The 15,180-nt window shown below is 38.4% G+C and overlaps 2 protein-coding genes across 10 annotated transcripts in view; one reads left to right on the plus strand and one right to left on the minus strand.

The window, feature by feature from the left end:
• Nucleotides 1-3,028, minus strand: part of tm9sf1 (transmembrane 9 superfamily member 1) — a 20,953-nt gene extending 17,925 nt beyond the window's left edge. Inside the window, exons 1-2 of one of the 4 annotated variants that reach the window (XM_066682560.1) lie at nt 2,925-3,028; nt 903-1,040 (exon numbers count right to left, since the gene is read on the minus strand). The gene's annotated coding sequence lies outside the window, so the exon portion shown is untranslated. Of the gene's footprint in view, nt 1-902; nt 1,041-1,104; nt 1,304-2,924 lie in introns of those variants that run through there. The other 3 variants (XM_066682562.1, XM_066682563.1, XM_066682561.1) reach the window with 3 other exon arrangements.
• Nucleotides 1,373-10,203, plus strand: fen1 (flap structure-specific endonuclease 1). Of its 6 annotated transcripts, none has more exons than XM_066682567.1 (12): nt 1,373-1,513; nt 2,196-2,294; nt 4,150-4,252; nt 4,350-4,452; nt 5,602-5,665; nt 5,764-5,873; nt 6,021-6,157; nt 7,362-7,428; nt 7,520-7,651; nt 7,869-8,020; nt 8,932-9,046; nt 9,898-10,203. In XM_066682567.1, exons 2-12 carry the CDS (start codon nt 2,213-2,215, stop codon nt 9,973-9,975), a joined length of 1,143 nt encoding a protein of 380 aa, XP_066538664.1. In that variant the 5' UTR covers nt 1,373-1,513; nt 2,196-2,212; the 3' UTR covers nt 9,976-10,203. The 6 variants fall into 6 exon arrangements, with proteins under 6 accessions (XP_066538664.1, XP_066538662.1, XP_066538661.1 ...); XM_066682565.1 differs by lacking the exon at nt 1,373-1,513 and adding an exon at nt 1,763-1,897; XM_066682564.1 differs by lacking the exon at nt 1,373-1,513 and adding an exon at nt 1,825-1,932.
• The last annotated feature ends 4,977 nt before the right edge of the window (nt 10,204-15,180 follow it).

Genomic DNA, 15,180 nt, shown 5'->3' on the forward strand with positions numbered 1-15,180 from the left:
TTGAAACAGATATTGACCAGCTGCTTAATATTCTGGTTGTATCAATGATCCCTTACTAAATCTGCTTTAAATATGGCTGCCCAAAATTTTGGAAACCAGTCTATGGAGCACAAGCTGGTTCATTCAGTTACTAAAGCATTTTAATTACACATTTCATAATACAAAATTTTACAAAAACATTTTTATTCATAGTGTTTACAGGAATTTGGGGTAAAACATTTATTGGTCCTTAAAACAAAACTTTTTATAGAGGTGGCTGTATTGTATTTGTTATATACAATATTACTGTGATAAACAACATCATGCCATCATAACTTAATAAAATAATTAAGTACTTAATCGCCCAAGCTTGACTATACCATTTTACATCTCTCTATACTCCATACTGCCTTAAAAAACGTTGAGCCCACAAATAATTCATAATACATATGAACAAATCCAGAATTCTTAAATTACCATAAGCATGCTATAAACTGGAAAGATTCCACTAAGGTAAATGCTAACCTCAAGTGCTCAACAATGTAAAAACAAACTCACTTATAACTTACAAGTTGCCAGGGATTTCTCAACACTAAAATCACGCAGGTCAACATACAGAAGCTTTATTTAATTGGGCACAAAATATTAGATTACTATGTGTAAGAATGAACGAAGAAGGAGATTTTGAATTTGCGCATCAATGTTACATTAACTTAATCGCGTATTATTATCGTCGTTAAACAAATAAGCAAGCCTCTGCCATAGCTGTTCAATTTGGGCCGTAGAACCAATGTAGCCTCCAAGCTAAAAGACACTGTCCTATTTACAAACAACCCACGACCATATCTTATGTTTAAATTAGGTGAAATCAGTGTGTAGCTACAAAGATGTCAATGTTTCCGCGTAAATGAAAGGCAGCAAACCTGTTTTGGACGCAGTCTTTAACTGCTTTGACTCCTTCCCCAGGGTCAGTTTTCTCCTTTTTTCAGCTGCTCAGTACCATGTGTATAGAAGAAGTATCATATCTGTTCCTGTTACCAAACAGCGGACCATAAACGGCCCTCCAAAACACAGATATTATGTATTGTTATAATACATGCAATCCAGTTACTGAATCCACGTCACCTTAAAATAAAATATACCGTCGTTCTGACTTTTCCGGGATAGGCGGGGCGAAGAAACACACAGAACACCTACACCTGTACCTACACTTTCTCTTTCCCTTATTGGCATGTCCCGCTTTGCATTCAATGCAAGACAAAAATGACTAGTCATCCCGTCATCTCCAGCTAAAATTTAGGAAACGTTTCTGTGCTTATTAATCTTTCTCCCGCCCAGCGAATCACATCGAAGGGGGAAGCGTTTACAGACTTTACGTAGACCCGCGAGATGCACTGATCAACAAAGCATACCCGTAGAAGAAATATTTCCTGGGTGTGATGTACAGATCGGAAACTGCGCCTGCGCCCAAATTGTCTGTTTTCTTTTCCGCACGAGGCAGAATGAATCAAATTGGAGCAGCTGATCCATACATGTAAACTAAAAAAGTGTACTTTAATAGTACTCAAAAGTTATTGTTGAATATATTTTTTTCTTTTTCAAATTCAACACATTAGTATATGATTTTAGCAATAAATATATCTAATTAGCAAATTCGTAACATTTATTACTTGGAAATAATCAAACGTTTATATAATGCTTCATAGGAAATTCAACAGTTAACTCGAGGAAAATTAAATCGTGAACATAACTTGAAAATAATTTATAAATTAATGACAAAAAAGTGTATTCAAGCTTTAGATTTAAATTTGAGAATACAGCATCTATTATTTTGTGTCAGACTCTATTAGGAAGGTCTGTTTTGTTAGTTTTCGCAACGCGCCAAAGTCTCTGGTTTCTCCCCACCGGATTGTGTGAGGTTTGTAGTGTGTCGGTTAATTCTTAGTATTTTTGGTGAGTTCCGTCTGATAATAGCGTTTATTTCAAAATTTATCACATGTGAGTTTAATGAGGAAAGTATACTGAACTCTGACTTTGCTAAATTTAGCTAGAAACGGCTAAATTAACGTTAATTGTAGCCCTGTGCAGACTTGCAGAAGTGTGGTTAGCTAACCCATATAGAAGCAAACAGTCTTCTCTGTCTTTAGAATTTCAAATATGTTTGTGAGGTTGTTTGTTCTGCAGTCTCTATGATTGTGTTTGATTGTTGTTTCCAGTCGTACAACGAATCGCGATGGGAATTCACGGGCTTGCTAAATTAATAGCGGATCAGGCGCCATCCGCCATCAAAGAACAAGATATGAAGAATTATTTTGGTGAGTCTGCATACAAGCTATTCTTTTAATGTTTTAAATTATTTCGCACACGATGGTCATAATTAATTGATTTTTCTTGCCTGTGTATTTTCGTCCCGGTGAATTATCCGATTTATTATTATTGTTTTGCACTGACTGCTGTGTTGTAATTCATTCAAAGAGCTGACCGCACTAAACCAGTCCTTTTACATTTAGCATGTATAATCAAAGTTGTTTCAACAGGCATATATGCACTGAACGATCACTGGATTAGAAAAAACTACTTTGTCTACACTCATTGTCCATTTTATCAGTTTCACTCCAAGTACTCCTCACTGCAGAGACAAAAATCCACTGGGCCCAGTGATCATTCAGTGTGTATATATATATATATATATATAATGTGTCTGTGGTCAGACACTATGGAGTCAAAAAAGGGTCAAAAACATTTTGAGTTTGTAAAACAATACTCACAAATGTAACGGACTTTGTAACTGAGTTTGAGCAACTACATACACGCAAAACTAAAATCCACAAATGTATTGGAATGCACAAATTTAAAACAACAACAATAATAATAATTTAAATTCACAAATGTGTAAAATACATTTGCATTTGTAAATCAAATATCGTGAATGTGTGAATCAGTACCTTCTCAAATGACTTAAAATGTGCAAGAGCAAAAATTTTTAAGGTTCCAAACGTGACAGTGGGAGTTTTTGAATGCGGTGGAAAAAAACACATCGCCTTCTCTGCTACATGTGCGAATTAGATCGCGAGGTTTGTTTAACCAATCAGAACCAAACGGATTTGTTGCTGTCAGCCATAGCGCTTTTCCACAAAATGAACTCCGGTTCTTGAACCGGTTCCTGAACCGGTTCCGTTCCGATTCTTGGAACATTTGTTCTTTCCAGTGAACCGCCGCGTTTCTACGGACAGCGGAGAGATGTAACCAGGGGCTGTGGCTCTGACCAACGCGCATGGCATCGAGCCTAACTGCACTTGAGACACAAAAAAACGGGGCGTGTTCCTGTTTTTTTCCTATTATTTATTTATATGAAGCGTTGTAAATGACCCCGTCAAGCTTCGCTGGGCGATAACGCTGTATTTGAATTTCTGAGCTCTTGGTTATGTTCACAAAGGCAGCAGGACGGCTCTGAACTCGGCCACAACCCCCCCCCCATCCTCCCCCTCCCCCTCATGACGTTTTCCTGATTCCCCTCTAAACGTGCTTAAACGCAGCGGTTCACTGGAGAGCCAAGGTTCCAGGAATCAGGAACAGAACCGGAGTTCTTTTGGTGGAAAAGCGCTATGGGTGACAGCAACAATCAGTGTCCTGATTGGTTAAACAAACCTCGCGATCTGACTGGTCCAGCTAAAGCTTTATTACTGGTCCATCAATTGGTCGTCAAAAAAGGGTCTTAAATCCGCAACTGCAAAAAGAGATTCGCACACGCAGCAGAGAAGGCGAATGTGTGGATTTTTTTCACCGCATTCAAAAACTCCTACTGTCACATTTGGAACCTTAAAAAGGTTTGCTCTTGCACATTTCAAGTCATTTGAGAAGGTACTGATTCACACATTCACGGCACTTGATTTACAAATGCAAATCTTTGATACATTTGTGACTTTAAGTTATTATTATTGTTGTTTTAAATTTGTGCATTCCAATACATTTGTGGATTTTAGTTTTGCGTGTATGTAGTTGCTCAAACGCAGTTACAAAGTCCGTTACGTTTGTGAGTATAGTTTTACAAACTCAACATTTTTTTGACCCTATTTTGACTCCATAAGACGCATAGAAATGAAGTCGTACTTAGGTTATTACTTTATAATGCTGTTTGTTTGTCTCCCCACCCATTTGTACCACATTTAGGACGCAAAATTGCAGTTGATGCCTCCATGTGCATTTACCAGTTCCTGATTGCTGTCAGACAAGATGGCAATGTTCTGCAAAACGAAGATGGAGAGACAACAAGGTATATTTTCCTCAGTATTAACCTATTGTTTAGCTTTACATTAGGTATGCTGTGACATGAGATAAAGACATGAAATAAATCCCTTCTGCCTCCACAGCCACCTCATGGGCATGTTCTATAGGACGATCAGAATGTTGGACAACGGCATAAAGCCTGTGTATGTGTTTGATGGGAAACCTCCTCAGCTAAAGTCAGGAGAGGTAAAGAAAAATTGTAGATGTTTGAAAAACTTAAACTGTAAGCAAAAGTAGTCAAATTCATTACTTAATATTCATTGAGTTTATTTAATTGAGGTCTATCATTTATCACATTGTTCCACATGCATTTGAAAGATCTTTTTAAGAAATTTCTGTAAAAAAAAAAAATTGCATTACTTGGAACCTTCAGGCAAGGAGAAACACGTTGGTAGGTGGATTGGCGACTCAAAAGTGTCCGTAGGTGTGAGTGTGTTTGTTGCCCTGTGAAGGACTGGCGCCCCCTCCAGGGTGTATTCCCATCTTGCGCCCAATGATTCCAGGTAGGCTCTGGACCCACTGTGACCCTGAACTGGATAAGCAGTTACAGATAATGAATGGATTCTTCAGGCACACTATATTTTAAAAGACCATGGTCTTTATTGGTCAGTTGTCCTATTACAAAAAGATTTTGTAGATGATACTGATTCTAGACCGCAAGCAGCTTGAATTGTGTGCCTCTCCATTGTTCCTCCAGACTCTGGTACCTTGATTTCCAAATAAAATGCAAAATTTACTTTCATCTAAAGACAAGACTTTGGACCACTGAGCAACAGTTCAGTTTTTTTCTTGAAGTACTGACTCCAGCAGCAGTTCACTCCTTGTGAATCTCCCCCTATTTTTTTAATGGGCTTTTCTTGACAATATTTTCAAGGCTGCGGCTATCCCTGTTGCTTGTGCAACTTTTTCTACCACGCTTTTTCTTTTTTCTTTTTTTTTTTTTTTTTTTTGCCACTCAACTTTCCATTAATATGCTTGGATACAGCAGGATGGAGTCAATGGCTGCCTTCTGGACATATGTCAAGTCAGTTGTCTTTCCCCATTATTGTGTAGCCTACTGAATCAGACTAAGAGACCGCTTTACCTTTTACAGGTGTTTGTGTTGATCATTCAAATTTTTTGAGATAATCACTTTTGGGTTTTCATTGGCTGTAAGCCATAATCATCAACATTAAAAGAAAGAAATGCTTGAAATAGGTCGCGCTGTTTGTAAAGAATCTATGATTTTAACTTATTGAATGGAATTATTGAAATAAATTAACTTTTTGATGATATTGTATTCAGATTACTAGCTTGACATTTTGTTTCAGTCTATTTTTTTTTCAATTAATTTAGTTAGTGAAAAGAGGTGAGAGGAGAGCAGAAGCCGAAAAGCTGCTGGCTCAGGCACAGGAAACGGGTATGACTGTAGAATCTCTCAGTACCTAACCTAACCCTGCTCCTTGTCTGCTTAATTTTGTTTAATTTATTTTGGTGCTCCTTCATTTTGTTGTTCAGGTGAACAGGAGAACATTGACAAGTTTAGTAAACGTCTTGTAAAAGTGACCAAGCAACACAACGATGAGTGCAAACAGCTTCTGAAATTAATGGGAGTGCCTTATATTGAGGTATTGTTTCATTCAAATTTAATTAAATAATTCATTAAGCCTAAAGCAGATGTACAAACAAATGTCTATTTTGACAACTGATAATTTAAACAGAGAAAACTATATATTTTTGCTTTCAGAAGAATGTAAAGAATGTTTGTTTTTCAGGCTCCATGTGAGGCTGAGGCAAGCTGTGCTGCTTTAGTAAAAGCAGGGAAAGTGTTTGCTACAGCAACTGAAGATATGGATGGCTTAACTTTTGGAACGAGTGTACTTTTAAGGCACCTTACTGCAAGCGAAGCAAAGTTTGTTCCTTTAATGTTTAATTTAGGGCTCTTGATTGATTCAGAAATAATAAATAACAGGAAAAATCTGCCATTTTGTGTTTTTGCTTTTTAAATTTTTTAATCTAGATCTTTAGATCTATAATCATTTGGATAAGCTGTGTTGTAATGCTGTTAACATGATTAATCATAGCAACATTAAATGAGCTGAAACCCACAATAGGCTATTAACTTTTGATATTAGTTCTTTTAGCAAGATCGTTCAGTGATAGCTCTTAATAGTCACTGGGTTATGAAAACCTTCCAGGTATCTACACTCATTTTGTATTTTGTTAGTGCACTGAGCATACAGGAGCACTTCGTAATTCTACAATTTTAGATGTTAGTCCACCTGTTTCTCTGCATACATCGTTATCTCCATGTCACCCTGCACCAGACACCCTCAGGACCACCACAGAACAAATATGACTTAGGTGGTGTATCATTGTCATGCAACAGTGCCCAAACTATTTTATCCAAAGTGAGGCTTGATTTGCATTTGAAAACTCAGGGATCCGCATTGGGACAGGCTTAAATGATCAGATGACCACTCTTTATTCACTCTATGTTGGTCCACCTTGTAGATTTGACGTTGGAGACAACAGATATCTCTTTCTGTGCAGTTTATATTGGTTGACCATTCCTTCATCAGTGAACACAGGAAGCCACCCACAAAATGCCATTAGCTAGATATTTCTGGTTGTGGACAGCAGTAACAGTGAGAGCTCTAGCTGCCCTGATGTGCCTGATCCACTCATACAAGCACAACACACACTAACACACCACAACAACATCAGTGTCACTGCAGCTGATAATGACCCACCATCTAAATCACACCTGCTCTGTGGGGATCCTGACTATTGGGTGAAATGGGGATAAGGAAGTATGCAGAGAAACAGGTGGACTACAGTCTGTAACTGTAGAACTACAAAGTGCTTCTGTATGGTGAGTGAAGCTGATAAAATGGACAAAGAATATAGATACAAGTTGGGTGTATGTTCTGTCTTTTTTATCGTATTTTTTCTAAATTGAAAATTTTGATCTGAGTTTGATTCCTACAGGTTTAACAGTTGTCTGTTTTCTTCCTGACCTAGTTCTGTAGCCAATAATGACATTATATAATTTGCACTAATTTATCCATTGAAACCAACAGATAAACTTTGTATTTTGTCTCAATTACGTGCAGGAAACTTCCCATCCAGGAGTTTCATTTCAGTCGCATTCTGCAGGAGATGTGCCTGACTCATCAACAGGCAAGTCAATGTATTTCAGCAGTTACTTAAAATTGTCTTGTGGAATAATATTTTTTTTCTAAACATACTTTATAAAACAATCTCTCTTCAGTTCATAGACTTGTGTATCCTACTGGGCTGTGACTACTGTGGCACTATCAAAGGAATTGGACCCAAAAGAGCTATTGATCTCATCAGGCAACATGGTTCTATCGAAGAGATCCTGGATAACATCGATCAATCTGTGAGTTCATATACCAACTTTAGAAGATCTCTCTCTCTCTCTCTCTCTCTCTCTCTCTCTCTCTCTCTCTCTCTCTCTATCTATCTATCTATCTATCTATCTATCTATCTATCTATCTATATATATATATATACACACACACACACACACACACACACCCTGAAGTGGATGAGCAGTTACAGACAATGAATGAATAAATGTATATGTTTTTTTACAGAAACACCCTGCCCCAGAGGACTGGCTGTACAAAGAGGCACGAGGGCTGTTCTTAGAGGCTGAGGTGGTGGACTGCTCCACTGTGGAGCTCAAGTGGACTGAGCCAGATGAAGAAGGATTAGTCCAGTTTATGTGTGCAGAGAAACAGTTCAAGTAAGCAGGGGTACCTATATAGATCTGTTAGTCCAGTTAACAGTACGGAATTGATATTTAACCCAAAAGACATAAACATAGAGCACTTACTAATTTATGCCAGTCATGGCTGCAGTGCATAAAATTCATGCAGATATGGGCCAGCAGCATCAGGTAATATTTACTTAAATCACAGGAATCGGACAAAAATGTGATCACTATTTCAACTGTGCCCTGATTGATTGTTGATGAGAAATGAGCTTGTTTGAATATTCATATAACAGCATGGATGTTTATGTACAACAGTCTTTAGAGTTAAATCAGGATGGTGCAATAAAGAAAAAATATCCAGTGAGGTGCAGTTCTGCTGACAGAAATGCATGTTTGATGACCAGAATTGTTAGAGTTTAAAAGAGAGGCTACGGTAACTTACAAATCCACTTTGTACAATTTGTGTTGAGCATCTCAGAATCCACAACAGATCAAATTTTGAGGTCTATGGGCTGCTGGCTCTCAAATGAAAACCATAATTTTGTGTGATCAGAAATATTTGCATGCAGCTTAAAGCCCACTTTAACATGCAAAACGCTAACCTGGGGTATGATTGGTTATTAGTGTTTTCTGGAATTTTAATGTCCACAGACATACATCCAATCACAACAGAGTTTATCCTACATGTAATCCACCTTCCTGCATGTAAAATAAAGGATTAAGTATTTTACCCTTCATAGTGCATAAATGCTGTGAGTCTGCCTGTAAGAACTTGCTTCTACATTTGTGAATGTTTTATATGTTTATCATGCAGTTTCAAGGGCAAAAGGAGGCCCTACTAAGTATTTGTACACTCTTGCTAATAGTGACCAGTGAAAGTTTCTTTTTTTTCTTCTCTCCTCTGTATACTACAACAGTATTTTCTATTTTTTAACCTCCAGTGAGGAGCGTATCCGCAATGGGTGTAAGAAGATAATGAAAAGCAGACAAGGGAGCACTCAAGGGAGGCTGGATACATTTTTTACTGTGACAGGATCTTTGTCTTCAAAACGAAAGGTTTGTAAATCTAGTGTATGGGGCTTATTGTTCATAATTATATTCCACTAAGTAGCATCTTGCATTTGATTAAAATAACTTGACCGCAACAGAAGGATGTCCAGAAAGATGAGGCTGACCTTGGTCATACATTGAGTAATCATGATTTGTGGAATAACCCTGGGTTGTGGGTGGCATTGGAAATGTGGACATTGAAGTTATTTAGTTCTCTGCACTATACATGCTTTAAGTTTTAGTTCTAGCAGCAAAGAACAAAAATGCATGTTACAAATGTGCAGTAACAGACATAATTGTAATGCTAGGTGTGAAGATATTTGAAATCTGTTTTATCTATAATTAAAAAACCTGCTACTGAACAAGTACCAAAAACAATCGTGTTGCTTTTTCACCATGTAGTAAATCAGACTGGTTGGCCCCGTTTTAAAAAAATTTGAATGAATGAATGTGTTTAACATGTAACAATGCTTCTGTTGAACACTCCAGCTGTATTTCTGACTTCTGATATTGATACCTGAACTACTTACTCCTGATAAATAATTAACTTGTAGTGTCTGCTTGATGTGGATTATCCTTGTAATGTGCATTTCTGAAGCATTTACCAGCACAGGTTTTAAAGTGCAGCTAGTCTGCAGTTGAATGGATGTGCTTATAGACATTAAAAGATGAGTGAGTGATAGATAAGTTACCTTCTTAACAATAGCGACAGTGTTTACATTGCTTAATAAAACCGCTAATACATCACTATACCCAAGCAGATATGGTCTTGATATTTCCACGCTCATTGTGTTTATGCTCAGTTTAATTTTTATGGATTAATATCATTCGCTTCATATATTTCCATGTTAATACAGGAGCCAGACACAAAGGGATCAGCCAAGAAGAAACAGAAGACCAATTCAAACCCTGGCAAATTCAAGAAGGGCAAGTGAAAAGTAGAATGTTATTGCTGGTGGGACATGAGGAATATTTGAATCTATACTATCTTTCAGTTGCTCCTTGAGGATTTTTCATATTGATAAAATTGCACATGGGAGCAATTTAATGCCACAAACATGTATATCTTGTTTTGTTTTAAATGCAAACAAAAAACTAATTTGTATTTTGCAGTTTTGTGAGATAAGGAATAAAAGGCTAAAACAGAACATGTTAATTTGTGAAATTATGGTGTGCATTTTTTAAATATGTTTTATAGCTGAAAATGTGAGAGTTAGGGGGGAAAAGGGCAAATAAAATGACTGCAGAATTTATTGACAGGATAACTCACCATGATGTAAGATCAAGGGTGTTCTGTGGGAATTCATTAAGATTTCAGTATAATGCAGTAACCTGCTCAACCCACAGATCACAATCCAGTTGATTTAGAGCAGTAAAGTAAAATTGATTTATCTAAAATGATTCATCTTCAAATTCTTTAAAACACTGTTTCAGGAAATAAAATGCTCTGGCAACATATATAGATTCATTTTCTGTACAAGCCACAGGACAGTAAAAACCCCATCAAGTCATTTCACTCAGAGAACAAAATGCTTGCATGGCTTACCTGCCTATCTACTACATCACCATCAGAGCCCTGCCCCATGCACACGCACTGCATACCTACAGAGAAGCCTGAAGAAAAGCACACAGGAAGTATTCTTTCCGCCAAAAAGACGTGTTGTGGTCCTCTGTGTTATTTATCAAGCTACGTGAGCATTTGTGTTTTATGGGAGTGGCTTTGAAGCGAGGGCTGAATGAAGGGAGATTGTTGTCTTTTTTTTCCCCATAAACACAACTTACACAATAGTTTCTACAAAATAACCTATTCCAGCTTTAAATAAAATTAGAGGCCATACATTTTCCATTGGGTGGTACAGTGGCGCAAGAGGTAGAGTCGCTGTTGCACAGCTTCAGGGTCCTGGGATTGTGGGTTTGAGCCCTGCTCTTGGTGACTCTGAGGAGCTTGGTGTGTTCTCCTTGTATCTGTGTGGTTTTCCTCCATGTGTTCTGGTTTCCTCTCACAGTCCAGAAACACCTGGTGGTAGGTGGACAGGCTACTCAGAAGTGTCCATAGGTGTGATTCAGTGTGTGTCGCCCTGCGATGGACTGGTGCGCCCTATAAGTTGCGTTCCTGCCTTGTTCCCAGTGACTCCGGGTAGGCTATGGACACACAGCGACCCTGAACTGGATAAGCAGTTACAGACAATGACCCTTCGGACAGGATACGTTTACCTAAACAGATTCCGGAGCCTTTTATTACTGTAAAACTACCAGTAAAATAACCCCATTTTATGTTAATCCTGTGCAATTGATGGGTGAATTCGGAGCAATGGCTGATTATTATGCACATCAATCACTGCAGCGCTGAGAATAATCCACCATAATAATCATACCTGCTTTGTGGACTATAGTTCCGCCTTTAACATGGTCATCCCTCACAAACTGTCCATACTCGGCCTGCACCCCACCCTCTGCCACTGGCTTTTGGACTTCCTGACTGTCAGGCCCCAGTCCGTCAGGGTTGGCAACAGGACATCAGCCAGTATCACCACCTACACTAGGGTTCCACAGGGATGTGTCCTCAGCCCATCCTCTACCCCCTGTTCACCCATGACTGTGTCGCCTGTCATAAGGACAACATCATCCTCAAGTTAACAGATGACACTGCAGTGATAAGACGCATCACTGATGGAGATGAAGAGGCCTACAGGAGGGAGGTGACCGGGCTGGTAGCATGGTGTGAGGACAACAACCTCACCCTCAACACAGACAAGACGAAGGAGCTGATGGTGGATATGAGGAAAAAGAAAACACCTCTTCAGCCACTGTTCATTCAGGAGCTTGAAGTAGAGAAAGTGAGCTTTAAATACCTGGGCGTCCACATCAGTGAGGACTTTGCATGGACATTGAACACCATGCAGCTGGTCAAAAAGGCTCAGCAGCGATTGTATTTCCTGAGGACGCTGAGAAAATTTGGAATGTCACCCAGAATCTTCAGGAAATTTTTATAGCTGTGTCATCACCGTGTGTTACGGCAGCACGACTGTGATGGACCGAAAACGCTTGCAGAGAGTGGTGTAGACTGCTGAGAAGATCACCAGGACTCCACTACCCTCTCTGCAAAGCATCTACCACCAGAGAGTCTGCAGGAGAGCTGCCTCCATCCTTAAAGACCCCATCCACCCAAAGCATGGACTGTACACACTTCTGCCCTCAGGCCAAAGGTACAGAAGTGTCAAATGCAAGACCACTAGGTTAAAGAACTCTTTCTTCCCCACTGCCATCAGACTCCTGAACCTACCTCAGAAATAACTCTGCACTTGACTGTCAGAATGTTTACATGCCTCTGTCATTTACTGTCACACAAACAATTGTTTCTACTTATTGCTGTTTTTGATTGTAGCACTCATTCACTTTACTATTCACCTAAATAAAGTGCAAAGTTCAGTGAGATATATACATATATATCTCACTGAACTTTGCACTTTATTAGTTATCTAGTTATTCGTTTTATTTTCTCTTCCATTTGGCATTCTTGGTGAGGAGCAAAAGAAAGAATTTCATTGTACACAGAACCTGTTCCTTACTGTGCAAAGATGACCACCTACAATTTCAAAAAGACATGATTGTAATAAATGACACTATATATGACATATTTAATTTTATGCCGTTCACAAGAACTTTTTAAAGTATTTTTTTTATCATTTTAGCTTCAAAAATTAAATAATTAACGGAAACTCACATTGTTTAAACATTTTCCAATAATTCTGAAGGGATCTAAGCATCCAATTTTATTATTATAAGCTAATGCATTCAAATATAGTCCAGTAAGCATTTGTCATTAAATGTATTTTGTGACTCAAAAGTATATTTTTCATAGTTTCAAGTGTGCCACACTTCACTGATCACAGGCATGCAGCATTTTTTTTCTGTGTTATGGATGGTAATCCCCTTTGGAAATGCTAACATGATCTTATAAGGCACTATTTCTGTAAGTAAAATTTGTGTTCAATTACAAGCAATACTGCTGCTATCCATGGCTGAGAGTCAACTAGTGTTCACTATGCCCTCACTAACTAGAAAAAGTGTACTTGATATTTCTTACACAACGAGAGGCTAAATAAATTAATGTAAACACGCAATAACAGTTGATTATCCTTCCAGTCATGCTGTTCTATGTTGTGTTGGTGTTAAAAAGAAAACCGATGATACAGTATTGCTGACAATATGACACTGGGTTGCACATAACTCCATTCAAATATTCTTTTTCTCCTGCTACTACAGAGATTTTCAGAAAAGAAAAATGTGGTTATTTCTACTAAGAGATGTTTAGGCGTGGATTTAAATAGTTAAACATACACAGACACAAAAAGCCATATAAATATTAAAATGGTGGTAGTAAAATGACTTGGAACAAGCTTCCCCAAAAAAAAATAAAAATCTTGGAGACAATTCTCAAGATTCATTATAAAATGATCTCTATTGTTGTCACTGCCCAGCACAGTGCTCTTGAAAAGTTAGGATATTTTATAAAATGAAATGCATTTTTTTTAAACCTTAACTGACAAAAGTTCAAGCTGACTGGACAAAATATTAGTTCTCTATGACTGAAACATATCTAATAGGATGTAATGAATCCATTATCTTTCATGGTAAGATGAGCAAAAGGCGAAACCTGGATGTCCAGCAGCTCAATGAGGGCACTGTTACATAAATATACTCAAAAAAACCCATTTCCATGTAATTAAAATTCATGTATTTAAATTTCTATTAATTATTGTATTAAAAACGTATTCTCAACTTTAAAAAGACCTACAAAATCACTGTGATGCATCACTGACTTAAAGGGGATAATAGAGCCTCCATTGCTACTCGGCACAGAAGGCAGTAACTGCATTTATGTAAATTCTGGAGAAGGGTAAGAAAACCACCCCCTCTCCACTGATTACAGTACAGTATTGTAAAAATGAATGAAAATAGAGGGAGCCACAGGAGCAAATAATAAAAAAAAATCACCTGGTGTTCCTTTAATTGTATTTTGTAAATATTAACAAATTTAAAATTTGATCCCTGTAACCCACTCAACATTTGGGACAGAGGTAAGTTAAATATTGATGTTTTTCATGAATTAATTAAAACATTACTATTAATTAATGTTTTATATTAAGCTTTGTTTTAATTTCCTTTATTATTATTATTATTATTATTATTATTATTATTTCAGAACATGTTCAATAGGAAACACATCTGAACTGCATGCAAGCTAAACTTTGACAGTCTACAAAGCCATGCTGTTGTAGAGTGTTCAGAATGAAGTCTAGCACTGTCTTGCAGAAATAACCATGGACACTGATGGCAGATTGATGTCTCTCTAAAATCCCAGTATTTGCCTCCACCTCAAATGGTGCCTTCACAGGTATACAAGTCACCCATGCCATGACAGATGTTACTCGCACCTTTCACACTGAACAGTCTGGATGGTCCCTTTAGTCATTGGCACATAACTTGATGTCCGTTTTTCACGAAAACAAGCTGAAATGTTGACTCATCTGACCACAGCACATATATTCTGATTTTCACACCATCTAAGATGAGCTTGGGACAGGAAAACTCTGTAGCATTTTGTGTAGGACTAATGTATGATTTCTTCTTTCAGTTAGGATTCACGTACATTCATTGGTGGTTTCTGGGCTTGTCTATCACTGGGGCTGAGGTGGCCAAGGTGGTAGGGAAACTCCTTGGCAGTACGGCCCTGGGGGTGGATGAAGTTCGCCCCAAGTTCCCCAAGGCTCTGGATGTTGTGGGGCTGTCCTGGCTGACTCGTCTTTGCAACATCGCGTGGACATCGGGGGCAGTGCTTCTGGACTGGCAGACTGGGGTGGTGGTTTCCCTTTTTAAAAAGGGGGATCGGAGGGTGTGTTCCAACTATAGGGGGATCACACTCCTCAGCCTCCCCGGTAAGGTCTATGCGTGGGTACTGGAGAATAGAGTCCAACTGATAGTTGAACCTCGGATCCAGGAGGAACAATGCGGATTCCGCCCCGGTCGTGGAACACAGGACCAGCTCTTTACCTTCACTAGGATCCTGGAGGGTGCATGGGAGTTTGCTCAACCAGTCTACATGTGTTTTGTGGATCTGGAGAAGGCATTCGACCGTG

The sequence above is a fragment of the Hoplias malabaricus genome, chromosome 10 (genome assembly GCF_029633855.1).
Source record: "Hoplias malabaricus isolate fHopMal1 chromosome 10, fHopMal1.hap1, whole genome shotgun sequence".
NCBI classification, from domain to species: Eukaryota; Metazoa; Chordata; class Actinopteri; order Characiformes; family Erythrinidae; genus Hoplias; species Hoplias malabaricus.

Bases quoted from the DNA above. Each gene is read 5' to 3' on its own strand.
- fen1 (XM_066682567.1), top strand. From the start codon at position 2,213: ATGGGAATTCACGGGCTTGCTAAATTAATAGCGGATCAGGCGCCATCC. The intron at 5,666-5,763 runs GTATGACTGTAG...TTTGTTGTTCAG, and splicing joins GGCTCAGGCACAGGAAACGG to GTGAACAGGAGAACATTGAC. The intron at 9,047-9,897 runs GTTTGTAAATCT...ATGTTAATACAG, and splicing joins CTTTGTCTTCAAAACGAAAG to GAGCCAGACACAAAGGGATC.